Below are 15,184 nucleotides of genomic sequence, written 5' to 3'. Positions count from 1 at the left end.
GAAGTTTCGCAAACTATTATATCTGTGTTATTTCCTGTGTAAGACATATTTCACATCCAGTAGTTATCCTTAATTCAGAATTCAGTATGCTTGACTGACTCTAGCCATGTAAAGCAGAGAACCATTCGCAGTGACGATCGGGTAGTGAACCGGGCAGTGTGACTACCATTAAATGACATACATCTTGTTTCCATGACTGTGACAGACCATAAACATCGTCCCCAACGCTGTCACAAGATAATTGGTGTCGACTTATTTGCGCGCGGTTCAACGGCTGTTGCTGAACGCTGCACTGGAGGCATGCATGCGTTTGCTTCCGTTAGCCTAGAATCACAAATGCCTCAGGCTACAGTGAAAGAGTAAGCAATGTTCCTGATATTCTTAGTGGCAAACGAACTTGTTTTCGAACGAGTTCTGCTTCAACCTATCCTACATTGATACCTGCATACACCTTAGACTCTAATTTCATAAAAGCAATTTGCTAACATGCATTGATCGAAGGCCATAGCGACTGAAAACCAGGTGTATAACTTGGGGGTCCATTGTGTACAGAACGCGCTCTCGGCTGCTTTGTATTAAGGGTAACCTTAGAAGTGTCCGGACGCCATATTTCAGCACCACAATACCCGGTCTGCATGGTCGCCCGACGTCGTCTATTGAACATGCGTACGATATGGTTGATCGGCACATTGCTCGTCAAGGTCCTTCGGCAAATAGTATCGATGCATACAAGAAGCGTGGCTGGAAGTTCATCAGGAACACATCCAGCGCTTGCTTAATTAAAGGCCAAGACCAAGACATGAAAAGGCGGCTCTTTAAAGCGTCATGAAGCTAATATAATGCGTATACGTATATATATATATATATATATATATACAGGGTGGGCCATTTTAATTAATCCACGGAAATATCTGAAAAATGATAAAACATAGAAGAAATTTTTGAAGTACACGTTATATATTGCTAAGGGGGAAAACCAACTCCGCCAAAAGTACCCCTCACCGCCCCCCCTAAATGGGGGTAACGGGGGGTAACTTTGAAATGTCAAATGGGAACATGGGTCGAGTAATACCTCGTTCGAAAGGTCTTGGAAAACTAAGTAACGCTGTACCAAAAGATGTTCCATATTGTGCACCAGTTTCAAAATGGCCGCCATGATATGGCTCGGAAAGTCCAGTACCCGTAGTATGAAAACCATGGAAGGTAAATGAATGGAACAAAATTGAAATACGTGAATATCATAGGGCATATCGAATGATGTAATCCCTGTGATCCCAGTGGCCTCCCTGAAGGGTCTTGTGGGCTAACTTCAAAATTTCAATGTCCGACCGGACAACGGTTCGGGCGTACGCTTGACCTACCCAATGCTGTTTGGAAGGCAGACTTCATGCACAGAGAATTGGTGCACTAAGTTAACGCAGATGGCCACAGTTACATTTTGATTAACTATTAGCATTCATGTCATATTGTGAGCTTGAGGGGCGAAACGGTGTATACGTATATCCCCGAAATGCTTTCTGAACAACCAGCACGCATTGCATAAAAGTTTCTTTTTTTAGTCACTACAGCGTCATCCTAACAAACAAATGTTTCAACCACACCATACCTATTTGTAAGGTTAGCCTTAATTTACGAATTAAAGTAGAGTTCTCGTTTGAACTTTCACTTTACTTTACACCCCACTCACATACAGAGCGCAGAGAGAGATTATTTTGCAGGACTTGGATTTCTCTCTATACATTATGACAATTTTACTCTAATATTTTTATCTCTGTTGTATTATTCTCGAGCCTTGGAACGTCTCCGTGGTTTTCCTATTTAATTTTCGTTATTTTCATTTATGTCTAACCGTATTCATACTATGGGCACTAGACGTTTTCTTAGACACAGTCACCATGTCTTTGCGATCATTTTGAAAACGGTGTCTCATGTCGAAAATTTTCGTACAGAAGCTGTTTGATATTCATTTGTCTATGTAACGTGATGTTATTCGCTTCAAGTTGCTATTTGAAATTCTCAAGTTGGCCCCGGATACCTTTCAGTTGGCCCTTGGAGTCACCCCGACAACACCTCTCGATGTGCCTTACGTCAGTTAGCTACTCCAGTTTTTCTCTTGTTGATTTATCTGCAATCGCTTTCATACTACGGGTACTAAACCTTTTCTCTGACACGGATACTATGTTTCGGCGGCCTTTTGAGAACACTGCCATTTCACATCAATCGTTTTCTCCTGCAATATGTTAGTTTTTGCAAGATTTATCGAACGAGGTATCACTCGACTCATGTTACTATTTGAAATTTTGAAGTTAGCCCACAAGACCCCTTGAGGAAGGCCACTGGGATCACAGGGACCACACCGTTCGATATGCCCTATGATATTTACGTTTCAATTTTGTTCCATTCATTTACCTTCCATGGTTTTCACACTACGGGTACTGGAGTTTCCGAACCATATTATGGCGGCCATTTTGAAACCGGTGCACAATATGGAACATTTTTTGGTACAGCGTTACTTAGTTTTCCAAGACCTTTCGAATGAGGTATTACTCGACCCATGTTCCCATTTGACATTTCAAAGTTACCCCCCGTTTCCCCCATTTAGGGGGGGGCGGAGAGGGATACTTTTGGCGGAATTGGGTTTCCCCCTTAGCAATACATAACGTGTACTTGAAACATTTCTTCTATGTTTTATCATTTTTCAGATATTTCCGTGGATTAATTAAAATGGCCCACCCTGTATATATATATATATATATATATATATATATATATATATATATATAAATATATCGGGTGTCCATAAAATATCTTCTCAATTTTAGACTTTAATAACTTTAAGTGCGCTTATCACATTTACATCAACATAATTTTGTGAGGGGGACATAATATTTTGGGTGGAAATGTAAGGTCGCCAATATATTAGCTTTTCAAAAATACGTTAGTTCATAAAAAACATGTTACTTCGTATAAATTGAGAAATTTTTATTGATGTTGAAGCACAAAGAATGTGAAGATCTTACTACAAAAACTGTTGTGGTCCTTGAAAATGGGTATTCGCTAAACGTATCCGAAATATCGGCAATTACTACAACCTACTAGGAATACAAAAGGGTAGTACTATATTTATCTTGTAAAATGTATCCAATCTGTTATATTAGTAATTATAAGGCGGTGACCTGCTACGATTCACAACTTTATTGTAACATGCAGGGAAGTCTCTAATCGAAACTTCTTTTCTTTGTTTGCTTTTCGGATTGATATAGCATGTCTTATCTTTTCTATCACGTTGTAAATTGTGCATAACAAAAGTCTTTTCGATGTATGATATTCAGCATTCCAATCTTTGACTCCAAATAAGATTATGAGATACCATCGTAAATGAAAACGTGAAATATTTACATCTTGGATATGTCAGTACTTTTCTGAAGCGCAGAATTTTACACATTATAATGAACGTCACATAGTAACATGAAGAATATAACTTACCTTTTTCCAACACTGGAATTATATTTGCATGTTTTAGTGTAGTGTAAGTTTTACATCAGTCTTTGGTAATGCCTGATAAACCCTATGTAGGTTGAAATTTGTTCCATGATAAATTGTTTCTTAATTATATATATATATATATATATATATATATATATATATATATATAATCAGTAATGTACTGTCTATATCCTCATTATATGTGTATAAGTCACATGTTTGTTAACTAACTTTCAGATAAGTCGCCATTGTTATTGTGTCAACCTGAATCACAAGAAATAGAAGAAATTACTGGTGGAAGTCTCACTTCTGGAGTGTTTGCTGGAACACCACAGTGTATTGACAGTCGAACTATACAAGTATATAGAGGTAATATTCCTTATCTAGTACTAATGTAAAGAAATTAGCTAAAATTGAGGAATTTGAAGCGTCCTATTGTTAAAAAAAAAGTAATAAAACTCTAAATTATGCAGCATACAGTATGTAATATGAGAAAGTTAAATATCATGTACAGTGTTACCTAATACACATTCTTGACGTAACTCACTCATTCGAGTGTGAAGAGATTAATTAAAAAAAAGTTTCTTTGTTCGTTTCAGTAGATATATTTCATTCGTTATTTCGAATGAGTGCACCTGAAGAAACATTTTTTTCGAAATTAAAGATTCTTAGGTCAGTAGATGCGGGTATCACGATTGTACCTTAAAAAACCCATCATCCACACCAGTCCGTGCTGCAAGAGTAGAGAAAAAGCAGGCCAAAGACCATAATGCATTCGTACATCATTAAAAAAAAAAAAAAAAAAAAAAAAAAAAAAAAAAAAAAAAGTAATATGTTTCAGACGCAACTGTGAAATGCGTTCTCTGTCACAAGCTTAGAAATTCTGACATCTCAAAAATTCTCTGCTTTCGACATTTCTTCATATTTACAAGAACTGAACGTTTTAGGTTCATTTTCGGATTAATCCGGTGTAGGTGATGGGCAATAAGAATAGATCGTGAAAAATTGACCTATTGATTAATTGGGAAGAATCGAAAGAGATTGTATGGGAGACCCGGGTTCGATTCCCGGCTGGAGCTCATGTGGTTCGGATTCCACGTTAATCAGTAGGTCCACGTCTCTCATGCCTTGCTGCTGAAAGGAACGCTAAACTGAAATTCAACTCAACTCGAAAGAGATTGTAGAAATTACTCGTTGTGGTCAGTTACAAAGTACAAGTCGATTACTGCACTCTTGGCCTTTGTGTTTACATGCTATTTGAACTTGCTCTGTATTATTGTTAGAGCTCCCTAGTTAGTATGAGGTTAGCATACTTGTCTTTGGCGCGGGAGACCCGCGTTCGATTTCCGGCGGGAGCTTGTGTGTTCGGATCCTACATTAGGTTATAGGTCCACGTCCTATATAGCTTCTAGCTTCTATGCTAAAAGGAACGCTAAACGTAGTACAGGACATGGATAGGGAGCTTTTTCTTTCTAGTAACTCTGGGAGTCTTCAGAACCTTCCCATGTTAGTCTTCCGACAAATGGTAGAGATTTACACCTCCTGCTTGCTGAAAACCAATATTGCCTCAGTTCCTTTCCTTTTAACCTTCTTTCTTCATATTTTTGTTTTTCAAAAAGCTGGGTTTTGAATTCACATCTATAGAGGATATGGTGTGTTAATATAATCGATTGTTTCCTCTTTCATTAATGTCTATATGAAATCACTACCGTCATAATTGCTCAATATATGGACACAGGGACTGTCCAATCTCAGCAGGGGGCTGTGGTACAACCCACGTGGTCTGAGTAGAGAGCACCGACCTTGAGATTGAGAGAATGAATGGCTGTTCTGGAAAGCGGACTGGGTGCCGTAATGGTTAAGGCATCGGCACGGTATGCCGGAGGTCCCGGGTTCGAGTCCCGGTCCCGTAGGTCACTTTTTCACTCTCTGTGCGTTATTGAATTCACGTCTATAGAAAATATGGTGTGTTAATATAATCTGTTGTTTCCTCTTTCATTAATATCTATAGGTTTTGGTCAGTTTGCGTGTGAAAACATAGTGAGCAAAAGTTTCTATGTGATTTACTATTTGTTGTTTTCATTCATTCATTCTTTATTTTGTATGATATTATTATTATTATTATTATTATTATTATTATTATTATTATTATTATTATTATTATTATTATTATTTAATTTAGTGTTTGTTACTTATTTTGTTAAGTAATGGCGAACATATTCAGACCGTATTTAATTGGTGAATCTTCAGGAGCTGAAATAACGTCGTACGAAGTGACTGCTCTAAATATTTCTGGAGAGAAAACACCAAAGAAGGAAAATGTGTTATCGGAAGGGGGTAAATTTCACAATCAGACCGATCTAATTGTGCAGAATGTTAGACGCTTTGTTCGTGATATACTGGAAGGTAACAGTGGTATATTACTTTATAAGAGCATATGCAAATTAGTGAGTGAGGCAACATGTATCAGTGAGAATACCGTGAAGATAGTTTGTCATGTGAACTTAGACCAGTATAAAACTCCCACAAAGAAACATGTAGCGAGAACAAAATATCCATGTGACAAAATTGACACCTTCTGCAGAGATTTATTGCATCGTATCAATACGTACGGATTTTATAAGAATAGACGCACCAACGAGAGACAACTAGCCCATGCTATGAAGCAAAAGACAGCCAGAACAGACTCTGAGTTCCCATATAGCAGAAAAACATTAAGCAGACTTCTGCATAGAATGGGCTTCAAGTACAAAACTGATAGCATGGGCAAAACTATAGAAAGAAAACTTGCCAGAATTGAATCCCAGGAAATTATTGCATGACGGTATCGATATCTGGAGAAAGTTCAACTACTGAGACGGGAAGGCTATTGCGATTTGTATATAGATGAAATTTGGTATAACTCACACCTGGAAAATGAAGAACTGGTCTTACGACACTGAAAATCATGCGACTGCAGCTTCGAATAAGAAAGGAGCGAGAATTGTAATTTGGGCTGTGGGGGACGTTCTAGTATTCTTGAAGATGCGCTTTATGTAACCCAGAAGAAAATAGTCGATGCCTCAGTGGACTTCCATCGACCAGTGACTTTAGACAGTTTTGAAAACTGGTTCCTAAATTCTGTTCGGATGCATTTAGAAGAACCAAGTGTGAAAATGCTTCGTAGCACTTGCGGATTATTGATCCCAAATCTAATTCCTCGTGGAACAAAGGAGCCATAATTATTTTTATGATATCACATAATATTGAAGTCCCTACTCTCGTGTCAATTAAACTAGTTCTCCCGCAAATAATTAAACAAAAGGAAAATTACGAAAAGCGTTTCATTGTTGACAAAATGGCGGCATCGTACGGTCACGTAGTATTGAGACTCCCTCCCAGTCATTGCATCTTGAATCCTATCGAGATAGTATGATTGGAAATTAACCGAAAAGTTGCAGCGCAAAACCTTAAAGAATGGCCTATCAACGAACTACTGCAAATATTGCGATCTGTGTATGGTAGCGTTAATAGTAAAAAGTGGATTAACTTCATAAAACATGTAGAAGAAATCAAAAAAAGTTATCGGGAACTGTGATGTTTTCGATGACGCGGACACTACCCTTTCATAGTGGAAGTTGAAGAGATCACATCAGAAAGTGAACAAACGGATTCTGACTGAAAATCGAAGTGAAAGGTAACTAAATTCTAATTAAAAGAAAAAAAAAAGTGTTACTTTCTGTTTTTGTTAATTTCCAATGTCTTTTAGTAGATAGTTTTGTAAAGCCAGCCAGTATTTCGATATTGGAGGTAGTAGGTTCAATTCTTGATTGTGTTATTCAATTTTCAGTATTTATCGTACACCGCAAGCAGGCCCTTAGCCTGCTCGGTTTTTCACAGGTGACAGAAATGAATACTGAAAAAGACAGTAGCAAACGCATCAGAGAACACTGTTAGAAAAACAAACAGCAATAGGTGCAATCTGCTACACATACAGTGCGTAAATAACAATTTATTCTAGTTAAATAAAAACTATCAGGTATTATTGGCAATGAACAACATAGATTTTAGTGCCATAAGTCCAGTTTTTACTTTCTCTGAAATTACACATGGAAATTTCAAACAAAAATATCATTTTGTTCAGCTCGATGTGATCTGTTGACTGATATATTTCTTATCTTTGGACAATACTTCAACTAAACAAAAATTCAAATTTAAATGTTAGTTTTAAGGCTATATTTCGTTAACTGTATTATGAATGATCATCCCACTAGTCTAAAATAAATAAAGAGTTTGTTTGTGTGTCTGACTCTGTACGGCCTGGGGAACAGACGAGTGGACCGAGAGTTACCAGATTTTGGTCACGGTTACCTTGGTCCAGGTCCCAGGCCAAGACGAAGCGTTTTATTCAAAATTCGAACCAGGGGTCTCAGAGGGGAGGGGAGCGTTTACCGGGACATGTAAAAGTAGTAGAAAATGACCGATATTAGTATCAAATTCATAGTTTTCGCGGTCACTGAGATGAATGGTGATACGCCCGCAGGCGTAGATGAATGGTGATACGCCCGCAGGCGTTGACTTCCAAATACAGCCCTCCCCCCATGCGAAGAATGGGTATTTCGACTAGTGTCACAATAAAGAACTTAGCGAGAATATATTTCATTATCAGTTTCACTGAGTAACTGTCATGGTTCCCATACAACAGGGTTCCTGCTGCTCAGGGAAGTCAAGAAGAACTCAGGAAAAATAGTGCAGCTCAGGGAAGCTCAGAGAAAAAGAACGGAAATCAGGGAAAGTTGGGAAATTTTATAAAATATATTTTTTCTAACATTAATTGTACACGAATTTCAGCTGTCAGCCATTAATGATCACAATATAAGACGTTGCTCAGATTTTTATGGTAAGTGGAATGTACGTTGAGCAATTGATTACTATTTGTCTCTATAGAATAAATGTTTTCACATAAATATTCATTGTTATTTATTTCTCATTTATGTCAACGTCATCCGACACCTGTCATGAAAGTCAGGGAATTTCCTGCCAAAGGTCAGGGAAAGTCATGGAAATAGATTTGTCCAGCTTAGTAGGAACCATGTACAATTTTGTCCAGCTAAATGAGTTCTAGTGAAATTTATGGAATATATATCAGAACTATAGGTCCTTTGACAAAGGATGTGCAATATTGACAAATACTGTGTTACATAAATCCAAAACTACGGTCTATCAAAAATACTGTCAAAAAAGGATGGTTTGCACCATATTTACACGAAACAAAAATTTCCTAAATTCTTCTCATTCGCCTATTTGTCTCATTATATGTAGATTTAATAGCAATTAACATCCGGAAATGATAGAAATAAAAATACTAAGTGCAAAGCACATTTGTTTTATAATAGGAAAATAGTTTTAAAAACCTATACATATCTAATCAAAACAGTAAATTTGTCTTTAATGTCTTTTTAAAATAATTAGTACGGGTTGCTTGATGACGTATTTTGTTTCTTATTAATCCTTTAAATTAACATATTCCTTGATAAATTTGTACATTATTATGCTATAGTAGGTATCAATACACAAAAATATTTTTTTTCTTCTATGTTTTGAAATTCTGGCAGTAAAAACGATGAAAGTTCAATGATTGATGATTTTTTGAATAAGTCCATAATAGTGAGAGTTTTCCGACTAGCTTACGTTAACAGTGAAAAGTGCGTTTCACTTTTATTTTATGTTTGGAGTTTCACGTCTATTTTCAGCATTAGTACTATAAAAGACACTGACCTGCAGTTTATGGTGGTTTTAATCTCATATTCCCATCAGAAATTTAACCTGGTTTTCCACACTAAAGACGAGAGGACGAACGATGATATTGTGTGCAGTTCAAGTTGAAATATCCTTCATCAGAAATTGCAAGGCGACAATTATCGTGAGCATGTAACTAAAACTGCCTGAATGACATAAAAAAACATGCTTCATCACTTTAGTCAACGGAGATCTAAATTCTATTGTAAAACTGTGGTACTACTTGCAATAGCAAGTAAAACTGCTTAGTAACAAGGACATCCATGTACACTAACGACATTTCGAAAGCTAACCCTGCGCATTAGTGTTGTACACATTCAGAACGTTGTGGAGTTTCTATGAGATATATGTAAGTTGTGCGGTTCTTGAAGAGTGAATAGAACGTTACCTGTTGCTAAGTGTTCCTTCAGAGGTGATTAGTTTCTGCTTTGTTAGCTTGCATTGCAAGTCGTTCTGCCTCAGATAAGAGAGGATTTCAAATGAAATATTAATGCAGAATGTCTTCTCACTTGTCAGTTCTTTCAGCTGTAGAAGTAGGTTCGTATTAAGTGGGATTCTGTTTAATACATTTCCAGGCCAGAAGATGGGAAAGAAGACTGGGAAATACTTAGTTTATAGAAGTGTTTGGAAGATAGCAAAAGGAAAAAAGACTGAAGTTGCCATGAAAGTACTGAAACAAGAATATTGTAAAGAGCATTTAAATGTAAGTTAAATTTACTATTTACTATAAACACTTATTCTTGCATCATTACATTCATAATAGTCCAACAGTTCATTCACAGAATACTATTTGAATAGTGGATCCAAGTGTATATTGTTTATTTGTGTAGTAACAAGTTTTTTATATATACTTTTAACAAGCAAATGGTGTTGTAAAAACATTTACGCAATTAAGCTGTTAGAAAAATGCTCCACCTCAAATAAATAAGGTTAGGAATTAAAATTTTGATCATTAAAATTATTCCACTATCGTACTTTGCTTTGCTTTGGTTGTATGTTTTGCTTTGTTTTCCTCAGGCTGTGTTTTGCTTTGATAATGTAATTAATAAAGATGGATTTAAACTGGGTTTTGATGTTTATTGTATTTAACAATCTCATATTATTTTATAAGAATGACTTGTTTTGTTTACGTGCGTGTATTTATTTAAAATGAATTACCAGTTAATATTTTACTTGATTCATTATAGAAATAGTGACACATTCTAGAATCCTAATAATACTACATTAGTTTTAAAAATGTGTTGTATCAAGAGCCATGAAAGTCTAAAGGAATTTCATTTGTATTCTTTAAATTGGATAAGAAAAAGAAGTACAGGAAGTCCTGGATTGCATTTATGTTGGAGTTGGTCATTCCAAGTTTCTATGGGTATTAATTAGATCAGTATTTAAAATAGAATTCCTTTTCTTTACTTATTTACCAAAAGAAAATACCGATACATTTTATAATAGACGGAATTCTTCAAAATCCAGTTAATCACTACAAAAATGTAGATAATTACAAATTACTTGAATAATGAATGACTGACTGGTACATGACACTCCTGAATAAGAGAGAAACATGCAATAATTTGTTTTCTGTTAGCATAGTGTGTTCAAATAATTAGGTATGTAAACCGCGCATTTCTGTTAAGGTATTTACAATAGTATTTAGAAGTAACAAATTAATTAAGCTCGAGAAATATTTCCTTATTGGGGGGCGCGGTGGCTCAGTGGTAGAGCGTTTACCTCCGGTGCTTGGGTCCCTGGTCGATCCCAGCTTGCGCCGTATGGTCTTTGTGGTGGACAAATACCGTGCTCGTGGGTTTTCTAGGGATTCTTCCGTTTCCTCCCACTTTCTTCATTCCACCATTTTCACTCATCTCTCATCATCACCGTCTCCTTTAGCCTAACCGGCATAACCGTTGGACGTAAAACTAAAGATTTCATTTCATTTTTTTTATTTCCTTATTGTTTCATTGAAACATGCCGTACTGAACTAACAAGTATGCGTTGTTATATTTGATGTGTTGTAGTTTTTACTGAATTATTCTTCGTGTTGTTTTTATTATTCTTGCTATTTATAGAGCCTCATTTTTATGAATCTTGCAGACTATAACCTAATCATAATTTACTTAGTTTCGTAAATTTTTTCAAGAAAGAAAAGGCTTAAGTTATCATTCGATAGTTTCTGTTGGTTCGTATGTTGATTCTTGGCTGATTTGTCATTACATGGTTTGTCTCAGAGATGTCATATAGAGAAGACCTACAGTTTAAAGTAGGGTCTAAATCATTCTACAGACCCTACATTGTAATGCTCTCTTACCGGGAACCGAATCCTGAACTACTATATCAAAAGTACATGCGGCAGTCACTAGACCAGCGAGGAGAGCTAGTAGCAGTTAATGACTATCTCTATTAGATACAAAATTTAAGTTCTTGAAGCTGAGTAAAATTTGTTGAAATGTTTGCGTTTCTGATCCTTCCCAACGCCACATTTTTAAACACTCCTAATGTTCACGATTATCTGTTTAAACATAAAAGCTCATTGTATAGTACTTTTATAGTCAGCTTGAAAATGTAGAACAGGGAACCAACCCTGAGAAACGAGGGATGACAATATTATTTTTACATATTGCCTTCAAGTTTCCCTCAAAAGTTTAAAGTGGTTACTTACCTGTTGTTGTCAGAATGGGAAAAAGCTAGAAGAGTATTTGAACATATAGCTTGTTGTTGTGTCATAGACTTTCCAAATTTACCTGTAGTTTTATTTTTTTTTCTTTCCTTCTAAAGACAAGTAATTTGAAGATGACCTCCATAGATTCTTGAAATTTAGAAATAGAAGCGTAGAGAATGAGAAGAGGAACGAACATAACCAGTACTTTTCTGTTATGTTTATTGGCCTAAAACAAAACACGATAAACAATATATAGAACTTGGATAATGAATAATCAGTTGAAGCACATACACTGTATTTTCATTCCGAGCGCTGTCAGTGCAAGTTAATTTGTGTCGAGGTATCTGCACGCGTCATTTTCTCTCCTGAAAAGCGTTATCAAGTGGCCAACACCAATCACGAAAACATCTCGCAGCAGGAGTAAAATTCCTTACAAGAACGTATGTTGATTTTATTTCTAAAACGAAGTAAAATAATCTCCTTTTTAAGATATAACTTTTCGTAGATTATTGTGAATAGTAAATTGCTCATCTTGAAATACTGCAAATGAATTCAAATACTTTATTTATTTCATATGAGTGCTCACCACTGCAGCAGTTTAGCCCTACATTATAGCAAACCATGTTTAAATTATAGTTTTAATGAATACTTACATCGAATAATCTCTTATTGAGATAAAGTAACATCGAACATACTCCAGTATTAATATTGTTTATAATACAAGGTAACCAAAAGAGTTCTTGCCGTTCTGATAAACAAAGAGCATGTACCTTTAGGTTTCGAAGCAATCTCCATCAAACATCCAACCATCCTGCAGCTGTACAATACCCTAGTGACAAAACTCGGTGGTCGTGGATGCAAAGAGTCATTGAGTGCGTTCCGCATGTCTCACTCATTTGCGAAGGATCGCTCATGAAGGTAGTTGTCGAGGGAATGAAACAGGTGGTAATCTGTTTGCGAAAGGTCCAGTGAATAGGTGCATGGCAGAGTATGTCTCAGCTAAGTTGCTGAAGGGTCTCCTTGGTCCTTTTTGCTGCATAGTCGAGCAGGAACAGTACACCTTTGCGATTCATCAGTGCTTGCTCCTTCTGCCTCAAAGCCAATGCACCGTTTATAACTGCTGAGAGTAACGGTCAGTAGTGATGGTCTGATCAGGTGGAATGAACTCGTAATGCACCACTTGCCGACAATTCCACCATCAGAGAGCGTAACCTTTTGTGGGTGCAGAGGTGGTCTTCAGATATGAGGAACAGGGTCACGTGACGACAACCAATGTCTGGTACGCTTGAAAGTGGCATAGAGGACCCACTTTTCGTCACTAGTGAGCAAGCGATCAAAGATGGATGTGTTCAGATGCAGAGTAAGCAAGAACAAATAGGAAGTCACTTGTTGTTCCTTGTTGACTGCCGACAATGTGTGGGGTATCCACTTGCTTAACTTGTATGACTTCCGTCTCCCATGCAGGTACAGTTTGACTGTTTCAGGAGAAACATGGAACCTTTCTGCAAGTTCATCACTGTCCTCCTCAATGGCTGCTTTCAGGGCCTCGTCATCCAGCACATGAATGTGATTGTCCAAGTGTGATTGTGAAGTTCATCCGAAAGTCTCACATCTCCGAACATTATTTCTGGAATCAAAGCCTGGCTGTGCGTTCGTTCACGGCATTCTCCCCAAATACTTGGCATATACGGCGACTTGATACGGCAGCTGACAGACCCACTTTAAAGTTACACAACAAACTTCGCGAACAAGCTGCTTCGATACTTCCATTTCTCTACAACATTGGACGACTTTTGACTGCTGTGTGTGCGCAACATGCCTGTATTACTGAAGGTCGATAGTCAGACTAACTCCCGATCACTTGGCATGCATGTGCGTCATTTCGTTTGCTCTCTGTGAGCGCAAGGTTAATGGAACGTAAAAAAACGGCAAGAATTTTTTGGTTACCTTGTACCTTGTTTTTACAGTTTCTCGAAATGTCTCGTGTATATACTGATTAATTTCTTGTGGTGTCAAAGCAAATATTAGTGTGGTTGGTATAGTGCAATCTGTTATTTTACAGGATTTCCTAGAGTTAGCAAATAAGTGGGTCTTCTTGCAATCAAACACTGTGGTAAGACTGTATGGTGTTACGCTTTTTAACCCAGTTTCTATGGTGATGGAATTTATTAAATATGGACCATTGGACGCATATTTACGAGACCATAAACAAGATACTAGACAAGTAGATTTAGTAGAAGCAAGCACGTATCTTGCAACAGCTTTATGGTACTTGGTAAGTATGAAAATGCATTGCTTTAATATACTTTAAGTAGTCTTGTTGAGAACTAATTGGCTACGCATCCTTTTAAAAGTCGTAGGTTTAAAAAAATTAGTAATATTAAAAGGTAAGTCTGTATTAGATAAAACCTAATGTGTTTTAGGTATTCCAAAGCGTTTCAAACTAAAACTAGATAAAATGATCTGAACAGCACTTACAAAAAAAAAAAAAAAAAAAAAAAAAAAAAAAAAAAAAAAAAAAAAACCTGCGTAATATGGGAACGCAATATTGGCTTAGATTTGAATAGATTTGAAAGTAGGAGCCGGCTTTATAAATTGAATTCTAAATATCTGCTCAGTTTAATCGTTTATAATTATAAGAAAATGCGAGGTATGTTAGAAAAGTAATGAGACATTTTGTACTAACTAAAGTTTTTATGTTTTTCAAACAACAATGTTATCCCCTTCAAAGTAGTTCCTACGGCAGCTATACACCGGCGGAGTCGTTGTTCCCTCTCTTGGTAGCAGCGCTGAAAGTCTTCAACTGGTATGGCTTTTAACCGATCGGCCACAGTCCTTTGAATGTTCAAAATGACGTCCTTTGAGGACATGTTTCAATTTCGGGAAAAGAAAAAAGTCACAATTACTCAAATCAGGTGAATAGGAGGGTTGAGGAACAACAGTAATGCGTTTTGAGGTAAAAAAAATTAACTGATGAAAATGGCTGTGTGACACAAGGCATTGTCATGATGAAGCATCCACTTGTCTGCAATGTCTGGTCTCATACGAATGACTCTCTTCCTGAACCTTTCAAGGACACTTGGTTGACAGTTTGTCCTGGCGGAACAAATTCTTTGTGCACGATACCCTTACTGTCAAAAAAAATAAATAAATAATAAAAAAAAAAAAAATAAAATAAAAATAAAAAAAATCAGCATCGTCTTGATCTTTCATTTGCTCATTCGACATTTCTTCGGCCGAGGAGATGACGGAGTGTGCCACTCTTCG

At 36.7% G+C, this 15,184-nt stretch overlaps 1 protein-coding gene across 3 annotated transcripts in view; it reads left to right on the top strand.

Annotated features, from left to right (window-relative positions):
- The window catches only part of hop (tyrosine-protein kinase hopscotch), a 79,550-nt gene that overhangs the window by 22,799 nt on the left and 41,567 nt on the right, over positions 1-15,184 (top strand). For all 3 annotated transcript variants that reach the window (XM_081748359.1, XM_081748360.1, XM_081748361.1), the window contains exons 6-8: positions 3,724-3,855; positions 9,840-9,967; positions 13,980-14,192. In XM_081748359.1, the coding sequence (XP_081604485.1) occupies positions 3,724-3,855; positions 9,840-9,967; positions 13,980-14,192 (473 nt within the window). The remainder of the gene's footprint in view (positions 1-3,723; positions 3,856-9,839; positions 9,968-13,979; positions 14,193-15,184) is intronic.

The sequence above is a fragment of the Thermobia domestica genome, chromosome 2 (assembly GCF_964235325.1).
Source record: "Thermobia domestica chromosome 2, izTheDome1.hap1.1, whole genome shotgun sequence".
NCBI lineage: Eukaryota > Metazoa > Arthropoda > Insecta > Zygentoma > Lepismatidae > Thermobia > Thermobia domestica.
Note: the sequence above shows the minus strand (reverse complement) of the source record. Positions and strands in the feature narration are given on the sequence as shown.